This window comes from Gobio gobio, assembly GCF_949357685.1.
Source record: "Gobio gobio genome assembly, chromosome: 10".
Classification (NCBI taxonomy): domain Eukaryota; kingdom Metazoa; phylum Chordata; class Actinopteri; order Cypriniformes; family Gobionidae; genus Gobio; species Gobio gobio.
Genome location: NC_137116.1, coordinates 23488322 through 23507209, shown reverse-complemented (window position 1 = coordinate 23507209; position 18888 = coordinate 23488322). Strand labels below are relative to the sequence as shown.

The 18888-nt window shown below is 38.1% G+C and overlaps 2 protein-coding genes across 4 annotated transcripts in view; one reads left to right on the top strand and one right to left on the bottom strand.

Annotated features, from left to right (window-relative positions):
* Positions 1–1627, top strand: part of adamts13 (ADAM metallopeptidase with thrombospondin type 1 motif, 13) — a 33709-nt gene extending 32082 nt beyond the window's left edge. For 2 of the 3 annotated variants that reach the window (XM_079827921.1, XM_079827920.1), the window contains one exon: positions 520–1627. In XM_079827921.1, coding sequence (XP_079684047.1) covers positions 520–693 — 174 coding nt within the window. In that variant the 3' untranslated portion in view covers positions 694–1627. The remainder of the gene's footprint in view (positions 1–519) is intronic. The other variant, XR_013817366.1, reaches the window with a different exon arrangement.
* On the bottom strand, positions 778–18069 carry LOC307133114 (carnitine O-acetyltransferase). The gene is made up of 14 exons (XM_079827922.1): positions 17650–18069; positions 14127–14405; positions 13865–13983; positions 12313–12366; positions 12061–12226; positions 11331–11505; positions 10712–10890; positions 10484–10584; positions 9468–9587; positions 9243–9365; positions 6597–6732; positions 6438–6500; positions 6140–6277; positions 778–2114 (listed from the first exon to the last, which is right to left on the bottom strand). Exons 1-14 carry the CDS (start codon positions 17674–17676, stop codon positions 1902–1904), a joined length of 1893 nt encoding a protein of 630 aa, XP_079684048.1. The 5' UTR covers positions 17677–18069; the 3' UTR covers positions 778–1901.
* Between the last annotated feature and the right edge of the window lie 819 nt (positions 18070–18888).

Here is an 18888-nt window from a genome sequence, read left to right as displayed (position 1 = left end):
GTTGTGCATCCCTTTGTGTATGCCCCGGAGTGTAGGCTATTAAGCAGCACAACTGTTTTCAATGTTGATAATAATAAAAAAAATGTTCTTGAGCACTAAATCAGCATATTAATAACGCACCCTTTAAATAACACAAAAATACTGTCGTATTGACTCTAGACCAGGTTTTTGTTGGTCAATGGCGAAAAATGGGAAACTGAAAAATGGTAACTGCATCGGGCTGAGACTAGCAAAAAACACTTGCGTCACACCTGGAATCGCATTGGGCTGGGTGTATGATAGGGCCCCATCTGTCTATACGGGTTGGAATAAAGTGAAACTCAAGCAATTTGTGTTCAAAAAGCACATAAGCAAACATTTGAGATGAAAGTAAAGACAGCTAATGCTGCACTGTTTTGTGGGTCCTTTACATAAAATAGATACTGAGCCGGCATTTAGTAAAAATAAGTAGTCGGGCAAGCACTAAGATTGTTGTGATTCTCTGATGATCTGTATTCTTGTTTTCTTTTACTTATCCAGATTCGTGATGTGGATGCCTTAAAGACGACCATATTCAGAGGGACACGGCTCTTCCTGTGGAGCTCCTCGGGAAGCAGGGCTGAAGTGGAATTCCACGGGGAGTATCAACAAATCAAGGGAATGTTCAGGGCAGAGTATTCATATATTAACCCTTCTGAAGAAGAACCAGTGTAGTTTATAAGAGTGATTCAAGACCAAGAGCCTGGGCGCATTTAAAAATCATCCTAGTCATAATTTAGCAAGTTTAGCACACCAGAATCAGAGCAGGAGGATTTATTAACTTTATATCAAAGATATAATCTTGTTTTGTCATATCATTTAAAAACAAAAATAATACAATTTACTGTTTATATATAAGTGCTTCTGTATATTTATTGTAATGGACATGAGTTAATCTGCTGACAATAATGTGTGCCAAGTCTACTGCTAATTTACCAGCACAAAGAAATAAATCATAAAATTTGAGTGATTTAGAAAGTTCAATGTGGCTGTGAGAGTTTTGGTTTAGAATAACAGTCCTACTTACCATCTGTGAAACTACCATGAATCTCCTTAAAGCTTAAAGTTTTGGTTTTTATGCATACACTTAGTGTACTTGTACAGACGAACACATAGTCATCCAAAGTATAGTCAATTTCAGGGGTTCCCAAACTTTTTTGTCAGCCGAACCCCTTAGAGCTGAAATATTTACTTGAAATTTGAAGCAAACATCTCAATAATTTAACGAAACATTACATGTTCACGGATCTCTGATGACATGCAAGAAAAATATCTGTGTATAATCTATAAATAACTTTTTTTGTGATTGTTTTGATTGTAACGTGATGATGGTGAAATTCACTTCATGCACACTGTACACATATACTAGCGTACACACACACACACACACACACACACACAAAAACGTGTATACTTTGGGCTTAACATGATATGGACTGGACAACATCAACAGCCTTCTCAAACTTACAATTTTTACAATTGAAACTGTAAAACCAGAATTAACGTGTCTCTCCCCGTTTGAATTGTAGCAGCTTTTTAGTCCATAGTCACTTCCCTGAATAGTGAAGTGTGTAATTTCTATGCCACTAGCATTATTAAAATATACTGCAAAAATTACTGTTTTGAAACAGGTTTCCCAACTTCCGGCAGGAAAGAATCAATGTTGCTGTCCTCAAACAAACAGATCAAAGTTTCAAAAGCACCACATAGTCACAATGGAATCAACACACGGCACGCTCATACGGAATACCAATATGAGCTAATAATATGAGCTAATAATACATGTCAGTTTAATGATACTGAAAGTGGGAAAAGCCTCCAGTCCGAAAAGGTTTCAGGGCTTCTGTTAAGAGTTTCTTTTGCCATTAAAGAAGTGTCGTCACTCACTGGGCCTTAGACACCTGCTCCAGAAGAGTCTTCATGTCCAGAAGTGCGTCTTCTAGAAACTTGGACAGTTTAGTGGCGTTGGTTTCTTCACAACTATTGAAGGCCGTCACAGCGAAGTTGATATGGTCATCCATGGGGTTGTAGCAGACACCGTAACCATCAGGAACCATGGGTCCAAAACACATAACACAGTCTGTCTTTGATCCAACCTGAAATTAACACAGCCGCAGCTTACATGAAAATGCTACATTTCACAATAATATAGATTTACAAAACTTTCAAGCCCTTAAAGGGACAGTACATCCAAACAGCATAATATATGTAGAATAATGTTTTGAAACAACATTGGTTTTCATTGACTTTTATTGTACTGACAAATAAAAACACTGAAACAGATATCTGTTTCGCAGATGAACGACAAACTGTAATCTCTAACTTCCGCTAAATGTTGTATGCGCATTCATGAGAGACTGGTGTTCCAGCATATGACGTAGGACGCAGGCGTAGTGTAAGTTCCAGTGACAAACGCTGAATCGCAGAGGATAGAGCAAAACAAAACTTGGCTCTTGTGAGAACGAGCATATTTTCACCGGAGCGTCCTACGTAGGAACGCCAGTCTCTCGTGAATGCGCGTACGACAGTAGCGGAAATTAGAGATTACAGTTTGTAAAGTTTTAAATATGGATATTTTTCTTACATAAAACGCATCGCTTCACTTCAGAAGGCCTTTATTAACCCCCCGGAGCCGTGTGGAGCCCTTATATGATGGATACATGCACTTTTATGGACTTCAAAACCGAAATATCCATTCACTGCCATTATAAAGCTTGGAAGAGCCAGGACATTTTTTTAATATAACTCTTATTGTATTTGTCTGAAAGAAGAATGTCATATACACCTAGGATGACTTGAGGGTAAACTATGGGCTAATTTTCATTTTTGGGTGAACTATCCCTTTAAAAGATGAGAAATTTCAGATATAGTTCCCATAACACCACAAATGAAGTATTATGAAGAGCAAGTACTAATATTTAGGGCTGTCACAACTAACTTTTTTTTGTCTGTGGGTAGAGTGTCTTGCTTTTGTTTGTCATCTCCAGTATGATTTTGTGCGGCAGTTGTAGCTACATACTAGCTGCATCCAAAATCACAAACTCTCTTGAGTACTTTGCTTGTTTCTTTTTTTTTTAAAGTATGTTCTATATAGTCTGGATGTGTAGTATAAATGTAAATTAGGATGTCCTACAATCGTCATGTTGTCATTGTTATGTGAACTACTGCAGCATCAGTTGCGTGTCACTTAATTCACGACTCCTCTCCCATAGCCTCATGGTATAGTAAAGTGTCCACTGGATGCGCACTTAAGAATCTCGCCAGAAGTAGCTAGTCATCCGGGTATTTTTGCCTACATTACTCATTGACTTGTGAAAAGTAAGCATATTTGGATTCAGCCACTGCGTTTTCTTCATTTCTACATTTCATGATGGGTGCCAACAAACATTAAAGGGATACGTCACCGAAAAATGAAAATTCTGTCATCATTTACTCACCCTCATGTTGTTCCAAACCTGTATGAATGTATTTCTTTTGCTGAACACAAAAGAAGATATTTTGAAGAATATGGGCAACCAAACAGGCCCAAGACCCCATTGGCTTCAATTGTAGGAAATAATTTTTGGGTGAACTACGAGATTTTTGTTACAACTACGAGACGCGTCTTGTGTGGACAGACATATTGAATGTGGCTGGTATCTTATGGCCGTATCTGGGGCCCCGGTGCAGGTTGTTGCTGTCGGTCCCTAGAAGCGCCAGTACCTTTTGTCCCACTATCAACAGCCCTGGCAGCACGTCTGGTTAGGACAAGGTGTCAACCGTTTGAAAGGCACATTCAGGATTGCTTTGTGAACCTGAGACAATGTAAAGCAGGCCAGCTATGCAAACCAACAAAACTCATTTCACACGCAAAGAGGTTAACTTATAATAACAGAGGTAATTTACATATAGATGTCTTAAAGGTACAGTAGCAAAAATAAACAAAAAACAAGCCTGTTAAAATATGAGGTGAGAGGATGGAACCAAACAGGCCCAAGGCCCCATTGACTTCCAGAGTAGGAAAATATAAAAGATACTACCCATTAACGTACCCATCAACTGTTTGGTTACCCATATTCTTCAAAATATCTTCTTTTTAGATAGAAAGAAAATCACAGAGGTTTGGAACAACTTGAGGGAGAGTAAATGATGACAGAATTAAAAATTTTGGGTGAACTATCCCTTTAAGGTGAAATACCGCTACCTACTGTGTTGGAGTGTCAATTGCATTATATCAGTATTTCATTTTTGAAATATCACAGTTATCATCATTACCAATATATTGTGACACCCCTTGTGCCAATACAGTTGTAAACACAGTTCCAAAACAATCCTTTCTTTGACTAGAGCTGAAAGATATTGCTGCATAGCACAGAAGTGTCCTTGGGGAAGCGTTGCTGCAGCCCTGTCAGATTTATGTATCAAAGGGCATCAACATGGCAGAATGATTTGCGAGGTATTGCATGACAGTGAGACACTGTTTCGCAGAGTCTCCAGAGAGGCTTTAAATGGGACACAAGATCTTCCAGCTCTTTGAAAATAAAAAAAAAAGTGTGTCCATAGATTGTAACAAAACGATAACCACTATGACCACCCTTATTATCAATGCATATTCAGTAGCAAGAAAATAGGATAGATACACCAGAAGAAGACACTAAGTATTTCTTTGTATCTAGATTTGGGAGGTCTATCGAACATTGTTCTGGTCCTGGCTGAGGGTTAGCATGTATGCTAGCGCATAATAACCTTTCTGAAGGATCCCAATCTGAAGGATTCCTGAGCGGCTAAAGATTAATTATAGCAATGTCCCTTATATCACTTCAGCCTTATCTTTTTCATGTTAATCAGACTTTTTTCAGCCAGCCAAGACGGTAATGTGCAACAAGCGACGGGATTCTATTTTAGAAACGGTTTCTATTTCTGTGACAATGATAATCTCAGGAACTGATTATGTGATTATTGAAAGGTGCACTCTATTCACGGTTGCAAATTGCAACTGCCCACCGCTCACCCCTCCCTTTCGAAGCTATGGTGGCCGACACATGACAAAAATGTAATCGTCGGAGACAATAGAGAGTAGCTAGCGCTCTACAAAGCAGTTTGTCTGTTTAGGGCTACTGTAGAAACATGGCGGTACAAAATGGTGACTTCACTGTAAGGGGAACCCGCAGTGTATGTAGATAGAAATTGATCATTCTAAGGTAATAAAAACATAACGGTTCATTATGGAAGGTCTTTGTACACCACTGAAAACATAGTTATGTATATTATATTGCATTTCTGTCAATAGATCCTCATAAATATTACACACTGCACCTTTAATGTTAAAATAATTTATTATGAGTATGAATATTATTTGAGTGACCTTTTTAGCCATACAGAAAGCGACAATAGATAATATTTATGAATATGGTTATGTGCTTATCAATTTCATTGCGAGTGCAGTGTGCTTGCAGAGAGAGCCCACCCACATGCTCACAGGCTGTGATTTTTATATTGATTTTGTCATGACTACGAGACGCGTCTGGTGTGGACAGACATATTGATTGTCTCAGGAATCTTATGGCAACGTGCAGGGCCGTATCTGGGGCCCCAGTGCAGGTTGTTGCTGTGGGCCCCTAGAAGCATCAGTACCTTTTGTCCCACTATTGACGGCCCTGGAGACACGTCTGGTTTGGACATGATGTTAACCATTTGAAAGGCATATTCAGGATTGTTTTGTGAACCTGACACAATGTAAAGCAGGCCAGCTATGCAAACCCACAAGACTCATTACACATGCAAAGAGGTTAACTAATAATAACAGAGGTCATTTACATATAGAAGTCTTAAAGGTACAGTGACATAAATAAACAAAAAACAAGCCTGTTAAAATATAAGATGAGAGGATGGAATTCGTCATGTAAAACTGAATTACGAACCTTTTTTGGAGAAAGAAACCCTGACTTTGTGGATTTATGGTTCTTTTATGGTGTTTTTTTTTCTTCTCATTTTCATTTTATTTAAAAAGGTGGGCAAGATATTATTCAAAAACTTAGAAGAAAGTCCCATATGAGATGGCATAAGAGTGAATAAATTCCAGTCTAATTCCCATAAATAGCAAAACTCTGTGTGTACAGATTGTTATTAAGCAGCCACAAACCTGACTCGTGAAGAGATTAAAATGTGAAGACACAGCGAATGATGTGTCCATGAAGATCTCAGGTAAAGACGTCAGATCTTCAATGGCCACCATCTTTAGACCCAGTATGTGCCTCTCTATAGCCTGTCCATGGATGGCCTGATTACAAAGGAAACAAAAACTGAGATCAGGACGAGGCAAAAAGAGGAAAATTTATAACACAGCATCAACAAAAATAAAAGAAAATTAGATAATTTTTACTGAGAATTCTTGATAACATGACAAACGTTTAAATATTTAAAGATCATATGACGCTCACCATGCGTGTGTGCTCTCTGTGGACTTTGATTGCCTTTTCGAGCAGTGATGCTTTCTCTCCATTCTGCAAATGTAAAAATGAAACATGGAAATAATATGGAAATAATAACATGGAAAATTAACTTAATCAAGAGTGACAAATGAGAATGTAAACTTGTACGCTTTTTGACGGATCATCCATGGCTTGTGTGAACTGAAGCGATTCTGTGGTGGTGGATCGAATGGCTTCCGTTCTGCCCAGTTTAAACATGCGTAAGGAGGCGCTCTCGTAGGTCGGACAGCACATCTGATACATCCTAACACAGGAAAGAGATCAATCATCAGTGGACTGGCACAGTTATGGATACATTAAAAATATTTTCAAGAACACGTAGCATTACTTGTCAGTTAGCAATCTTTGAGTACTAAAGAGCACAAAGACACAAAAAGACCCTGCCACACTTTAATATATAGTTTTCTATTAACAGGTACTTTACTATCCACAAGCAATTAAAGGGTTAGTTCACCCAAAAATGAGAATTCTGTCATTAATTCCTCACCCTCATATTGTTCCAAACCCACAAGACCTTCGTTCTTCTTCGGAACACAAATTAAGATATTCTTTATGAAATTTCAGAGCTTTCTGATCCCCCATAACAGCAACGCCATTACCACTTTCAAGGCCCAGAAGGGTAGCAAAGACATCATTCAAATAGTTCATATGACTACAGTGGTTCAACCTTAATGTAATAAAGTAACAATAATAGTTTTGTGTGCAAAAAAACAAACAAAAATAATGAATTTATTCAACAATTTCTTCTCTTTCGTGGCAGTCTCCAATGCTGTTGCTGATGCAGGAGCCGGCCAATACTGATTTACAATGTGAACAGTGTCGGAGACTGACACGGAGGAGAAGAAATTGGGTGAGGGTGAGGGTGAGGAATTCATTACAGAATATTTGTTTGTGGGTTAACTAATCCTTTAATCTATTATGTGAAAGCATGCAAATGCTGGGATGAAACCAGTTTCCAATCACTTGGAAACTGCATGTCGTATAACCTTTGGTCAAGTTCTGCAATTCTCCACTTCCAGAATGCATTGCATGTTTTAAAGGTAAAATATGTAATTTACACCAATCAGGCATAATATTATGACCACCTTCATTATATTGTGTTGGTCCCCCTTTTGCTGCCAAAACAGTTCTGACCCGTCAAGGCACGGACTCCACTAGACCCCTGAAGGTGTGCTGTGGTATCTGGCACCAAGATGTTAGCAACAGATCGTTTAAAGCACATCCCACAGATGCTCGATTGGATTGAGATCTGGGGAATTTGGAGGCCAAGTCAACACCTCAAACTCGTTGTTGTGCTCCTCAAACCATTACTGAACCATTTTTGCTTTGTGGCAGGGCGCATTGTCCTGCTGAAAGAGGCACAGCCACCAGGGAAAACCATTTCCATGAAAGGGTGTACATGGTCTTTAACAATGCTTAGGTGGTACGTGTCAAAGTAACATCCACATGGATGGCACAAACACCTGGCCATCCACGTGATGTAAAATAAAATGTGATTCATCAGATGAGGCCACCTTCTTCCATTGCTCCGTGGGCAACAGGGGTCAGCATGGGCCCCCTGACTGGTTTGCGGCTATGCAGCTCCATACGCAACAAACTGCTATGCACTGTGTATTCTGACACCTTTCAATCAGAACCAGAATTAACTTAAGCCATTTGAGCTACAGAAGCTCGTCTGTTTGATCGGACCACACGGGCCAGACTTCACTCCCCACATGCATCAATGAGCCTTGGCCACCCATGACCCTGTTGCTGTTTCACCACTGTTCCTTCCCTGGACCACTTTTGATAGATACTGACTGACCACTGCAAACCGGGAAGAACCCACAAGAGCTGCAGTTTTGGAGACGCTCTGACCCAGCCGCATAGCTATCACAATTTGGCCCTTGTCAAACTTGCTCAAATCCTGACGCTTGCCAATTTTTCCTGCTTCTAACACAGCAACTTTGAGGACAAAATGTTCACTTGCTGCCTAATATATCCCACCCACTAACAGGTGCCGTGATGAAGAGATAATTAGTGTTATTCACGTCATCTGTCATAATGTTATGCCTGATCGGTGTATATGCCACTAGTGGCACTAAACAGAATTGCAAAAAATTGTTTTCACACCCCCTATGGCTATCGAGATACCAATACAGTTAGTCTCACCCTAGATTCCCGCCACTGTTTGAGCCAGAAGCTGCGTTCAACTTCCTCAAGTGGACGAGGGATACGTATTTGAACAGACAAAATTTTGACTGAGAGAGCGAGTTTACTCATATGTACACTTCAGGCAGCTCCATAGACCACAATGCAACATCATTGTGATGTCACAACAGCAACTCTCAGTGCCCACACTTCATTTATCCACAAGTGATCAAGGGCTTAGGGCATTCCATTTAAACCCATTGCAAGGGTTCCGCCAGTAGTGGGCACTTGTGCAACGAAAGCAACGACGTACACCCGGAAGTTAGCGGGGGAAGGACATAAAATGTGCACTTAAACGCAGCCCTAAAAATTACTGACTTGTATAACTCTGCACAATAAACTAAGTCAGAAAGGATTTTAACAGAGAAAATTACATACTTGACCTTTAAAAATGCTGACAAGAAGAAATGTGGCATAAATGGCATGCATGCAACCTAGAAAATGAAGTGAGAGAAGCCATTGGGATGTAAAAACAAAATACTACAGATTTTTGGGGATTTTTAGAGACGGTTGATCAGAAATGAGTTTCTAGTGGATTATTCAGCACTAGGGTGTCAAACTTACCGGTAGTATGCCAACTGCAGAGCCATTTGGATGAATGCGTCAGGACTCATTTTATGAGACCTCGGGAATTTCCTTCCATAGTGTGAGAAGTTGAGCACTCGAACATCCAGTTCATGCACCATTCTATACACAGGATATAAATGGATCAAGGAAGTACATGATTTAATATTAATTTATTACAGATACTGATTCAAAGCCTGTTATATCAATTTGAAATGTCCTCACATGTTCATGTTCTGTTTGGCTTTATCAATGTCCTTCTTGATTTCTGGCGTGATGTTGAATCGAAGCTTTAGTGGCATAGGTAGTGGAATCATGGGAGTTCGTACCATCTCATTTCTCCTCCTGTTACATACATGTTGCATAACAAATCATCTACAAACTTTTTGAACAACAACAATACATTATCACAAAAAAAACAACAACCAATATTAGAGAATTTTTTTTATTGGTAGTTGGTACTGGCTGATATTTGAATGTGCATGCTCATTTCCTTGTTTAGATTACCATCATATAATGCTCCCATAGGCCCTGTTTACACCTGGTATCAAGATGTGCTTTGGTTGATCAGATCACAAGTGGACAACGCTAAATACAGGTGTAAATGGGTCTAAAACATTTTGAGCTTCTCCACTTTCGACCACTTCTATGTGAATGTGTTGAATGTGTTTGAACAGTCCACCTACTCTCTGCCTACTGGCCTTAAAGTGAATCTTTAATAACAATAATAATTTCATAACACTGTTGAATGTAATCTTCAGCAAATCTCAAAATGAACATCCATTTTAATTCTGTTATAATGTTGTGATGCAGAACAGAGTAAAATTTTAATATTAGTAATTTATCTGTTATCTATGAAAATAATTACCGGCTTATCAGTATCAGTGCATATCTGTTGTTTAACACATTAACATACCATTCAAACATTTGGGGTCAATGAGATATTTTAAAAGAAATGAATACTTTTATTTAGCAAGGATGCATTAAATTGATCAAAACTGACAGTATAGACATCATAAATTATAATGTTACAAAAGATTTCTATTGTAATAAATGCTGTTCTTTTGAACTTTCTAAGTATTCTGATAAAATGTATCACAGTTTCCACAAAAATATTAAGCAGCACAACTGTTTTCAACAAAATTGTACTGACCTCAAACTTTTGAATAGAAGTCTGTATTTCTTGCATAAAATTCCTTTTATCTAATCTAATGGAGAATTATATGAAGTCATATCCTTACATATAGTCAACAACATGGTCCACCAGGAAAACAATGGGAGGTCCCTCAACTGCAGCATGTTCATAGGTGAGTCCACACGATCCGTCCTCCCCAATTATGAACTGTCAGAAACAGAAAAGAGTGCAGGTAAAGAAGAATATCTCTATATATCTGAATTCATATCTACTCTGTGAGCATACACTGGATGCAATGATCATGTAAGAACAGATATAAATGCATGACAGTAACCTGCAGCGTTTTGTCAAACCAGCGGTTTCCACTGTTCCAGCGACTGCCTCCGCCATGGAGCATTTGAGCAGCCACCTTGTTATGGTACATCTCATCTGACACGCGTGGCTTCGGAGCATCAAGACACACTGTGAAGATGCTCTTCTGGATTGCCCGTACTGACTCCTTATTTGTCTTATCTGGAACAGTGTAAAGATGAGTGGCACAGGCATGCACAGAAAAAATCAACACCATGTCCACCAACCAACACAATGCCCAGTACTGAATAATTCATGTGAGCTCTAGAGTGGAAAATGTATGTATGTGGCTATGTAAATTATGCACATTCAAGAGAAAAAATACTAATATTTTATATTTATTTTAAATAAATAGCATAATAAGATTATTTATAGACATTAATAAATATGATTATTTGGTATTTTAAATAATTATATTAATTTTAAATATGAAACTTGATTATTAACAGTGAAATCTCACAGAGATCTTTTTTTGATAACTAAATAAGTCTTTGTATAAAAACAAAAATCAGCAAGAAATATGAGTCTTTTTCCTAGTCTGTTCCTCTTGACATACAAAGGCTTTATCAAATGTACAGCATACAACTTTCCATTCAACTCACCCTTGATAAGGTTGTTATAGGCCTTGCCCCAGGTGTTACGGTGGTTGGAAGTCAGGATGCCAACCGGCTCTTTATTGGTCTGAAGGGAAGTGTTCCAGATCTTTTCCAGCTGAACATAGATCTGATCTACAGTCAGTGGTGAACCATCACTGTTGTACACATCCAGAACAAAGAACTGAGGAGTACAGAGAAACAGACAGTGTGTGAGATGCAGAAAGAAAACATATTTATCTTTATTAATTTTATTTCACTGGATATCACCTACAAACAAAATAATAACTTTAATGTCACTGGCAAATAGCAAAGTTTCAAACCCAAAGGTCAAATATGTGAACAAGAACCACTCCAGTGGTTCAACCTAGACGAGAATACTTTTTGTGCACAAGAACCCCCAAAAATAACGACTTTATTTAACAATTTCTTCTCTTCCATGTCAGTCTCTGATGCTGTTCACTTGAATACCACGACGCATCAGAGACTGACACGGAAGAAATTGTTGAATAAAGTTGTTATTTTTGTTTAGTTTTTTTGCGCAAAAAAAGTATTCTCGTCACTTCATAACATTAAGGTTGAACGGTCACATGGACTATTTTGACAATGTCTTTACTACCTTTCTAGGCCTTGAAAGTGGTAATAATGTTGCTGGTTCAGAAGGGGGGGGGTCAGAAATCTCTCTGATTTTATCAAAAACTATTTTTTTTTAAAAAAGGCTGAAAGTGTGGCGAAGCACCTGAAAGTTGTGGACCACTGTGATGTGCGTAGGAGGGTTATTTCCAATTGCGTGGTTCACCACAGTGTCCCTCTTGGGTCCAGGGATCCGACATGAAGACAGCACCTGGTAATACTGGTCCATGCACAAAGGCTTGCCACCCAGATATTCCACAGGCAATGTTCCACTATGCCACCGTAAAGAATGTTGATTAAAACAAACGGATAAATTTGACATTTTCCAATTGCTTAAGAAAATAATTAAATAACTCACCTATCAATCATATGTTTGAAATCCAAAACACCAGCAATGAGTTTAGCAGCAAATCTATAAAAGAGAATGCTGGAATTGCTCAATCTGAACAGCCAAAAACATAGTACGACACTTTTGGCAAAACAGACACACCGGTCAAAAAGATTGCTTATATAACAATTGTATTCATTCGCACTGCAGACTGTCAGCTTTAAAAACTTTATTAAAGGATTAGTTCACTTTAAAATGAAAATTATATTTACTCACCCTCAAGCCTTACTCACAAAGGGGGCGGGTAAGATAAATATCCATATTTAAAACTTTACAAAGTAAATTATCTAAACCCATCGATTCTCTTCAGAAGGCTTTTAATAACCCCCTGGAGCCGTGTGGAGTACGTTTATGATGGATGGATGCAATTCAAAGCTTCAGACTCGTGAGCCCCGTTCACTGCCATTATAAAGTGTGGAAGTGTCAGGATATTTATTAATATAACTCAGATTGTGTTCATCAGAAAGACGAAAGTAATATACACCTAGCATGGCTTGAGGGTGAGTAAATCATGGGATAATTTTAATTTTAAAGTAAACTAATCCTTTAAGCTGTGCCAGACTTTATGATATCTGCCTTTATATGAAATGTCACTATAAATGTTGATTGCACAATATGAGGGCAAATCTAATAGCGGAACACAGCCGAATCTAAAGTGCACATCCCTTTGAAAAAACCGTCCAATGCCATGAGTAGCACATATGCCAAAAATAGCTAAGCAAAGCTAGAACTCTGTGCAAAGGTCGATGTGAAACTTAAAACCTCAAATCTAAAGACCTCTCCAAAATCAAGCCAATGATCTCTGCTTTTCAAGAATATATCTACATACATGTAGGCATGCTCTGGGCTAATGAGGGTTTGAACCTGGAACTATCATGAACTCTCACCATTGTGGTCTTGAGCAATGACACTTAATCTCATGTTAATCAAGTTGGACTGTCCTTGTGAAGGCTACTACTGTATTAGTCCACTTGGATTCAAATTTCAGCAAATTAATAATAGATATACACTACAGTTCAAAAGTTTGGGGTAGATACAATTTTGAATATCTTTGAATATGAAGAGGAAGTCTCTCACGCTCACCAAGGCTGCTTTTGTTTGACAAAAATACAGTAATAACAGTAAATACTGTAACTGTTTATTCCTATGATGTCAAAGCTGAATTTTCAGTACTCATGATCCTTCAGAAAGCATTCGAATATGCTGATTTGGTCAAGAAACAATGTTTTATTATTATCAATGTTTATTATTATCTGCTTAATATTTTTGTGGAAATGGTGATGTAAAATTAATAACTGTCACTTTTGATCAGTTTAATTCATCCTTGCTGAATACAAGTATACCTTTATTTTTAATACATCTTACTGACCCCAAACTTTTGAATAGTAGTGTATTTAAAATGTGTTATAAACAGTTATATACTGTATTTCAAACACACCTTAATTTTCTCAATACTTCAATATTTCAATAATTTGCTCAGTTGTGTCTCATTGCCCACATAAATGTAACCGCTGTCACCCACCTCTTTTGTCCCTGGCGGTCTTGGAAGTGCATTTTGGGTAAAACGACCCCTGGGCTTGTGTACATCGCCACAGGCATTCGGGAGTCCAGGTAGGCCGACTGCATCCACCAATCAGAGAGCTGGATCATACAATAACAGAGAGAATAATTGCAATATTTTGAGTATTTGAAAGTTTATTACACACACAAAATAAAAATAAAAATTTTGATTTTAAAAAGTATGTGATTATACAGTTAGAATGATTTATGGCAAACCAGCACACCCAGTTTTCCATTTTGCGTGCCCGACGCTCAAGGCTCTTCTGCAGTCTCTCTCCTACGCCTCCGGGCCGGAGGAAATCCTTCATGAGCTGCTGCGTGTGCGCCATCTCCTCTTCGCAGAGCAATGGCTCGAGCGATGCCAGATACCGCGCGCATGTCTGCTTCAGCGGCGGAATGGGCAGCTTTGGTAGACTCTCCTGATGGACCAGTGACCGGTCAGAAAATTGAACAACCGGCACTGAAGTCGGTAGTCGGCAGGGCTTCACCAGGCCCGTCCTTGTCTAAACATACAGATGATTATGAACATTAATTTTTTAATAGGACATGCAATAAAATACCTGAGTGTGAGACAAATTATTATTATTATTTTTTACAAAAAATCAATAAATGTAAAAATGTATATAATTTTATTTTTAACATTATAACATAATAAAATAATATTCTTTAACAAAAATAGTCAGAGACGTGCACCAATAGACCCCAAGTGCTGCTCAAGCACCTGCCCTTTTGGTCTCTAACTACATAAGTACCTTTTTTGCTAAAAAATTGTGCTTTTTGTGTATGTATATACCCCGATCAGGCATAACATTATGACCACTGACAGGTGAAGTGAATAACACTAATATCTCTTCATCACGGCACCTATTAGTGGTTGGGATATATTAGGCAGCAAATTAACATTTTGTCCTAAAAGTTGATGTGTTAGAAGCAGGAAAACTGGGCAAGCGTAAGGATTTGAGCAAGTTTGACAAGGGCCAAATTGTGACGGCTAGACGACAGTCAGAGGGTCAGAGCATCTCCAAAACTGCAGCTCTTGTTGGGTGTTCCCGGTCTGCAGTGGTCAGTATCTACCAAAAGTGGTCCAAGGAAGGAACAGTGGTGAACTGGCGACAGGGTCATAGTTGCCAAGGCTCATTGATGCACATGGGGAGCGAAGGCTGGCCCATGTGGTCCGATCAAACAGACGAACTACTTTAGCTCAAATTGCTCAATAAGTAATGCTAGTTCTGATAGAAAGATGTCAGAATACACTGTGCATCGCAGTTTGTTGCGTATGCATAGCCGCAGACCAGTCACGCTGACCCTGCCCCCCTCAGAAAGAACCAACAGTGAGCACCAGAACTGGAACACAGAGCAATGGAAATAGGTGGCCTGGTCTGATGAATCACATTTTCTTTTACATCACGTGGATGGCCGGGTATGTGTGCGTCACTTACCAGGGGAACACATGGCACTAGGATGCACTATGGGAAGAAGGCAAGCCGGCGGAGGCAGTGTGATGCTATGGGCAATGTTCTTCTGGGAAACCTTGGGTCCTGCCATCCATGTGGATGTTACTTTGACACGTACCACCTAAACATTGTAGGTTCCACCTACTTAAACATGTACCACCTAAACCTTTCATGGAAACGGTATTCCCTGGTGGCTGTGGCCTCTTTCAGCAGGATAATGCGCCCTGCTACAAAGCAAAAATGGTTCAGAAATGGTTTGAGGAGCACAAAAATAAGTTTGAGGTGTTGACTTGGCCTCCAAATTCCTCAAATCTCAATCCAATCGAGCATCCGATTCATGGAGGGCCGCCCTCACAACTTACAGGACTTAAAGGATCTGCTTGGTGCCAGATACCACAGCACACCTTCAGGGGTCTAGTGAAGTCCATGCCTCGACAGGTCATGGCTGTATATATTAGTTTTTATTTAAATTTGGCCCATGGCATCAATTCTCAATAAACCAAAAACTGCATTTAAAGGTAGGGTAGGCAATTTCAGAGTGGCTAGCAATAGAAAGCTATCTTTGAAAGCATTAAATACCACCCTCCCTTCAGAGAGCTCTCCAAAGCCACGGCTCATCCAAAACACAGGAACGATGTGTGATGTGTGCGTGAGCAGGGTGCACAGAGGTATGGAAATACATACGCTGAGAGGCAGGAAGGCCATCGTATCATTGCATTCTGACCGAATTTTTTACATGTAGACCACTTCTATAATTGATTGCTATCAGGATATGAAGAGAGTTTCAACCAAAATAAAAAAACAACAGTTGCATCTCCCTGCAACATACAGAATGGTCTTTCGTTCATTAACGAAGCCGGTTTGAACAAATCAGTGAATTCATGATTCTTTGACTCACTTATTAAGACTTGCTGCCACCTACTGGCGGTTTCAGTTTCATACAAGTATTATATATAGATATCTTTCATTTATTTTTTTCATTTCATATTTCGGTCCCACTTTATTTTAAGTGTCTTTAACTACTATGTACTCATTTTTAAATTAATCATTTGATACAATGAACTTATTGTGTTCATACATGTTTTTACAGTGTACAGCTGTAATTCATTTCTGTAAATACATATAATTACAGATACCTTTTAACTCACCTTTAAATCTACCCATACCACAAAAACTAACCTTACCCGTATCCCACCACCTCAATAGCAGCAAAAGTGTTTTGTAATACAATATGAACACAATAAGTACACTGTTTATTTTTTCTTTTTTTGATGTAAGTACATAAAGTAGGTATAAGGACACCTAACATAAAGTGTGACCCATATTTCTATATTCAAAATTTTAATTTTAACTAATTTCATAACATTGTGCATCTGTAATTGCAGTGTAAATACATATAAAGAATAATAGTATAAAAATAAATAGTATTTTCTGTCAGTAATGCACCACATTGATTTTGCTCGTTAGCATAATAACAACAAAGGACATATTTTTATTTAAATAAATATAATTTAAAGCTGTTTTACAGTCTGTGGTGTAATTATTAGTAGGCAAATTATGAGAGGGTGCACTTTATTTTTCACTTGAGCGCCTGCCCAAATGTCTGTGCACGGCCCTTAAAATAGTAATAAACTAGTTATTATTTTAATATTCTGCAGGTTAGGCGTCATGTGCTATTGCGCTATAGTAATTGTGCAATTAATGCGTTCAATTTAAGTATCTTATAAATTCACTGTGTGTTTTATTTATTACTTGAAAATGTATTCAAAGGCAAATTTATCTCTTAATAAAAAAATCTAACAATGGTATGAAGGGAGACTTAATTTGGTTGCTGTATTAAAAAACAGCTTTTTCACGACGACCTTTCAGCGCACTGTTTACAAACATGCAACGTTAGCCTACTAACCTTGGCTTGAACATGGTAAATATTGATCGGCGATGTTATCGAAGCAGTGGCATCCGTGTTTCTTGACAACACAACTCCTTGACATTTTGTAGCTGATTTGTCCTCTAATTGTGTGGGTCATCTCTCAACATGTCATAATTCAATCGTCATGTTTTTAGATAGGCTACTCGTAACGACGAAATGACGCCCAACAAATGCGTGCAATCATGTTCCAAAAAAAATATAAGCGATGGATAAAAACAAACGCGCAGCATATCAAAAATACATAACGACTAAAGTTACTATTGGTGCATAACACTTGGTAGGCGTTCAATTAACTGTTAACTGTTAAAGTCATTGCGTTTTAGTCGGTTAATGCATTGTACATTAGGATTAACCATCACTTACCGCAGTTCTGGTCAGAACGCACAGCATGATTCACGCGAACGAACTTGGAGAATTCAACTGACAGCTGAAGAACATGATCTCCCCGACATTATGCGCTACAAGGGCGACCTAAACTTTCTTGACAAGTTGCAACACGGGTCGCACACCTTCGCCCTCGCTCGGATAAGATTAACAACTACAGCTACCAGTTTAATTTGCCCCTGGCCCTGAATGACTTGCACTGAGGTGACGAGGCACCAAATAATGCAATTTTAAATGATAGCTATACGGTCTTTGTATAGAAGGATTTGTAACGATAACATCTATATCTAAGTCCTTTATTTATACATCAGTTAAATGTAGGGTGGTATTTAAAACCATAGACATGTGAAAACAAATAAACATTGCCATCTGTCGGCCTAGTTGGACGTTTACAACGTCATCGCTAAGCGCCCATGCACTCTTTACAATTTATAAGGAATCTGTGAAGTTGTTAACTGATCATTTAATGTACCTATTTTGATTGGTCTGGAACATTAAGGTGTTTGCATTTATGTGTAGTGCTTTGTTTTTAAATGATGGAGGACGAAACCTGCAAAAACAATAAATAAATGATACGCAAAATACATAAATAAACCCACAAGATTCTAGATAAATATGTAAATAAATGTGCAAATAAATGCATAAATAAATACATAAATCCACATATTCCTGCATAAATAAATGTATAAATAATTAAATGTGCGAGGTAAATAATGATGTTTGATTGACACCCCATTAGCATGTTGGTTTCAAGGAAAAATAAATACGAGCTACATTTAAAAAAAAGGTTAAAAGTAAAAAGGTCAACTTTCAGTTTAGCGTTTCCTTTAACATTTTTTTTAAATTTCCCCCAACATTTATTTAATTATCTCATCGCACATTTAATTATTAACATATTTATTTATGCAGCAATGTGTGGATTTATGTATTTATTTGTACATTATTATTTATTGTTTTTGCAGGTTTCGTCCTCAATATTAAATAGGCCTATTATGAAAGGTCTTCATTTCAAACAATATAGTTTACAACGCCTATGCATATTATCATCTGCATATCATTTCACATATTCCAATCCACGTGATACCAATGCATATAAATTAATGTAGCCTAATTTTTGTTGAACTTCTGTATAATGACTTTATGTAATTTTGAGTGCTTAAAAATTACTGAGAGTGGAATATGTCATCTAAATGTGTATATCAAAATGAAAACAGTTTA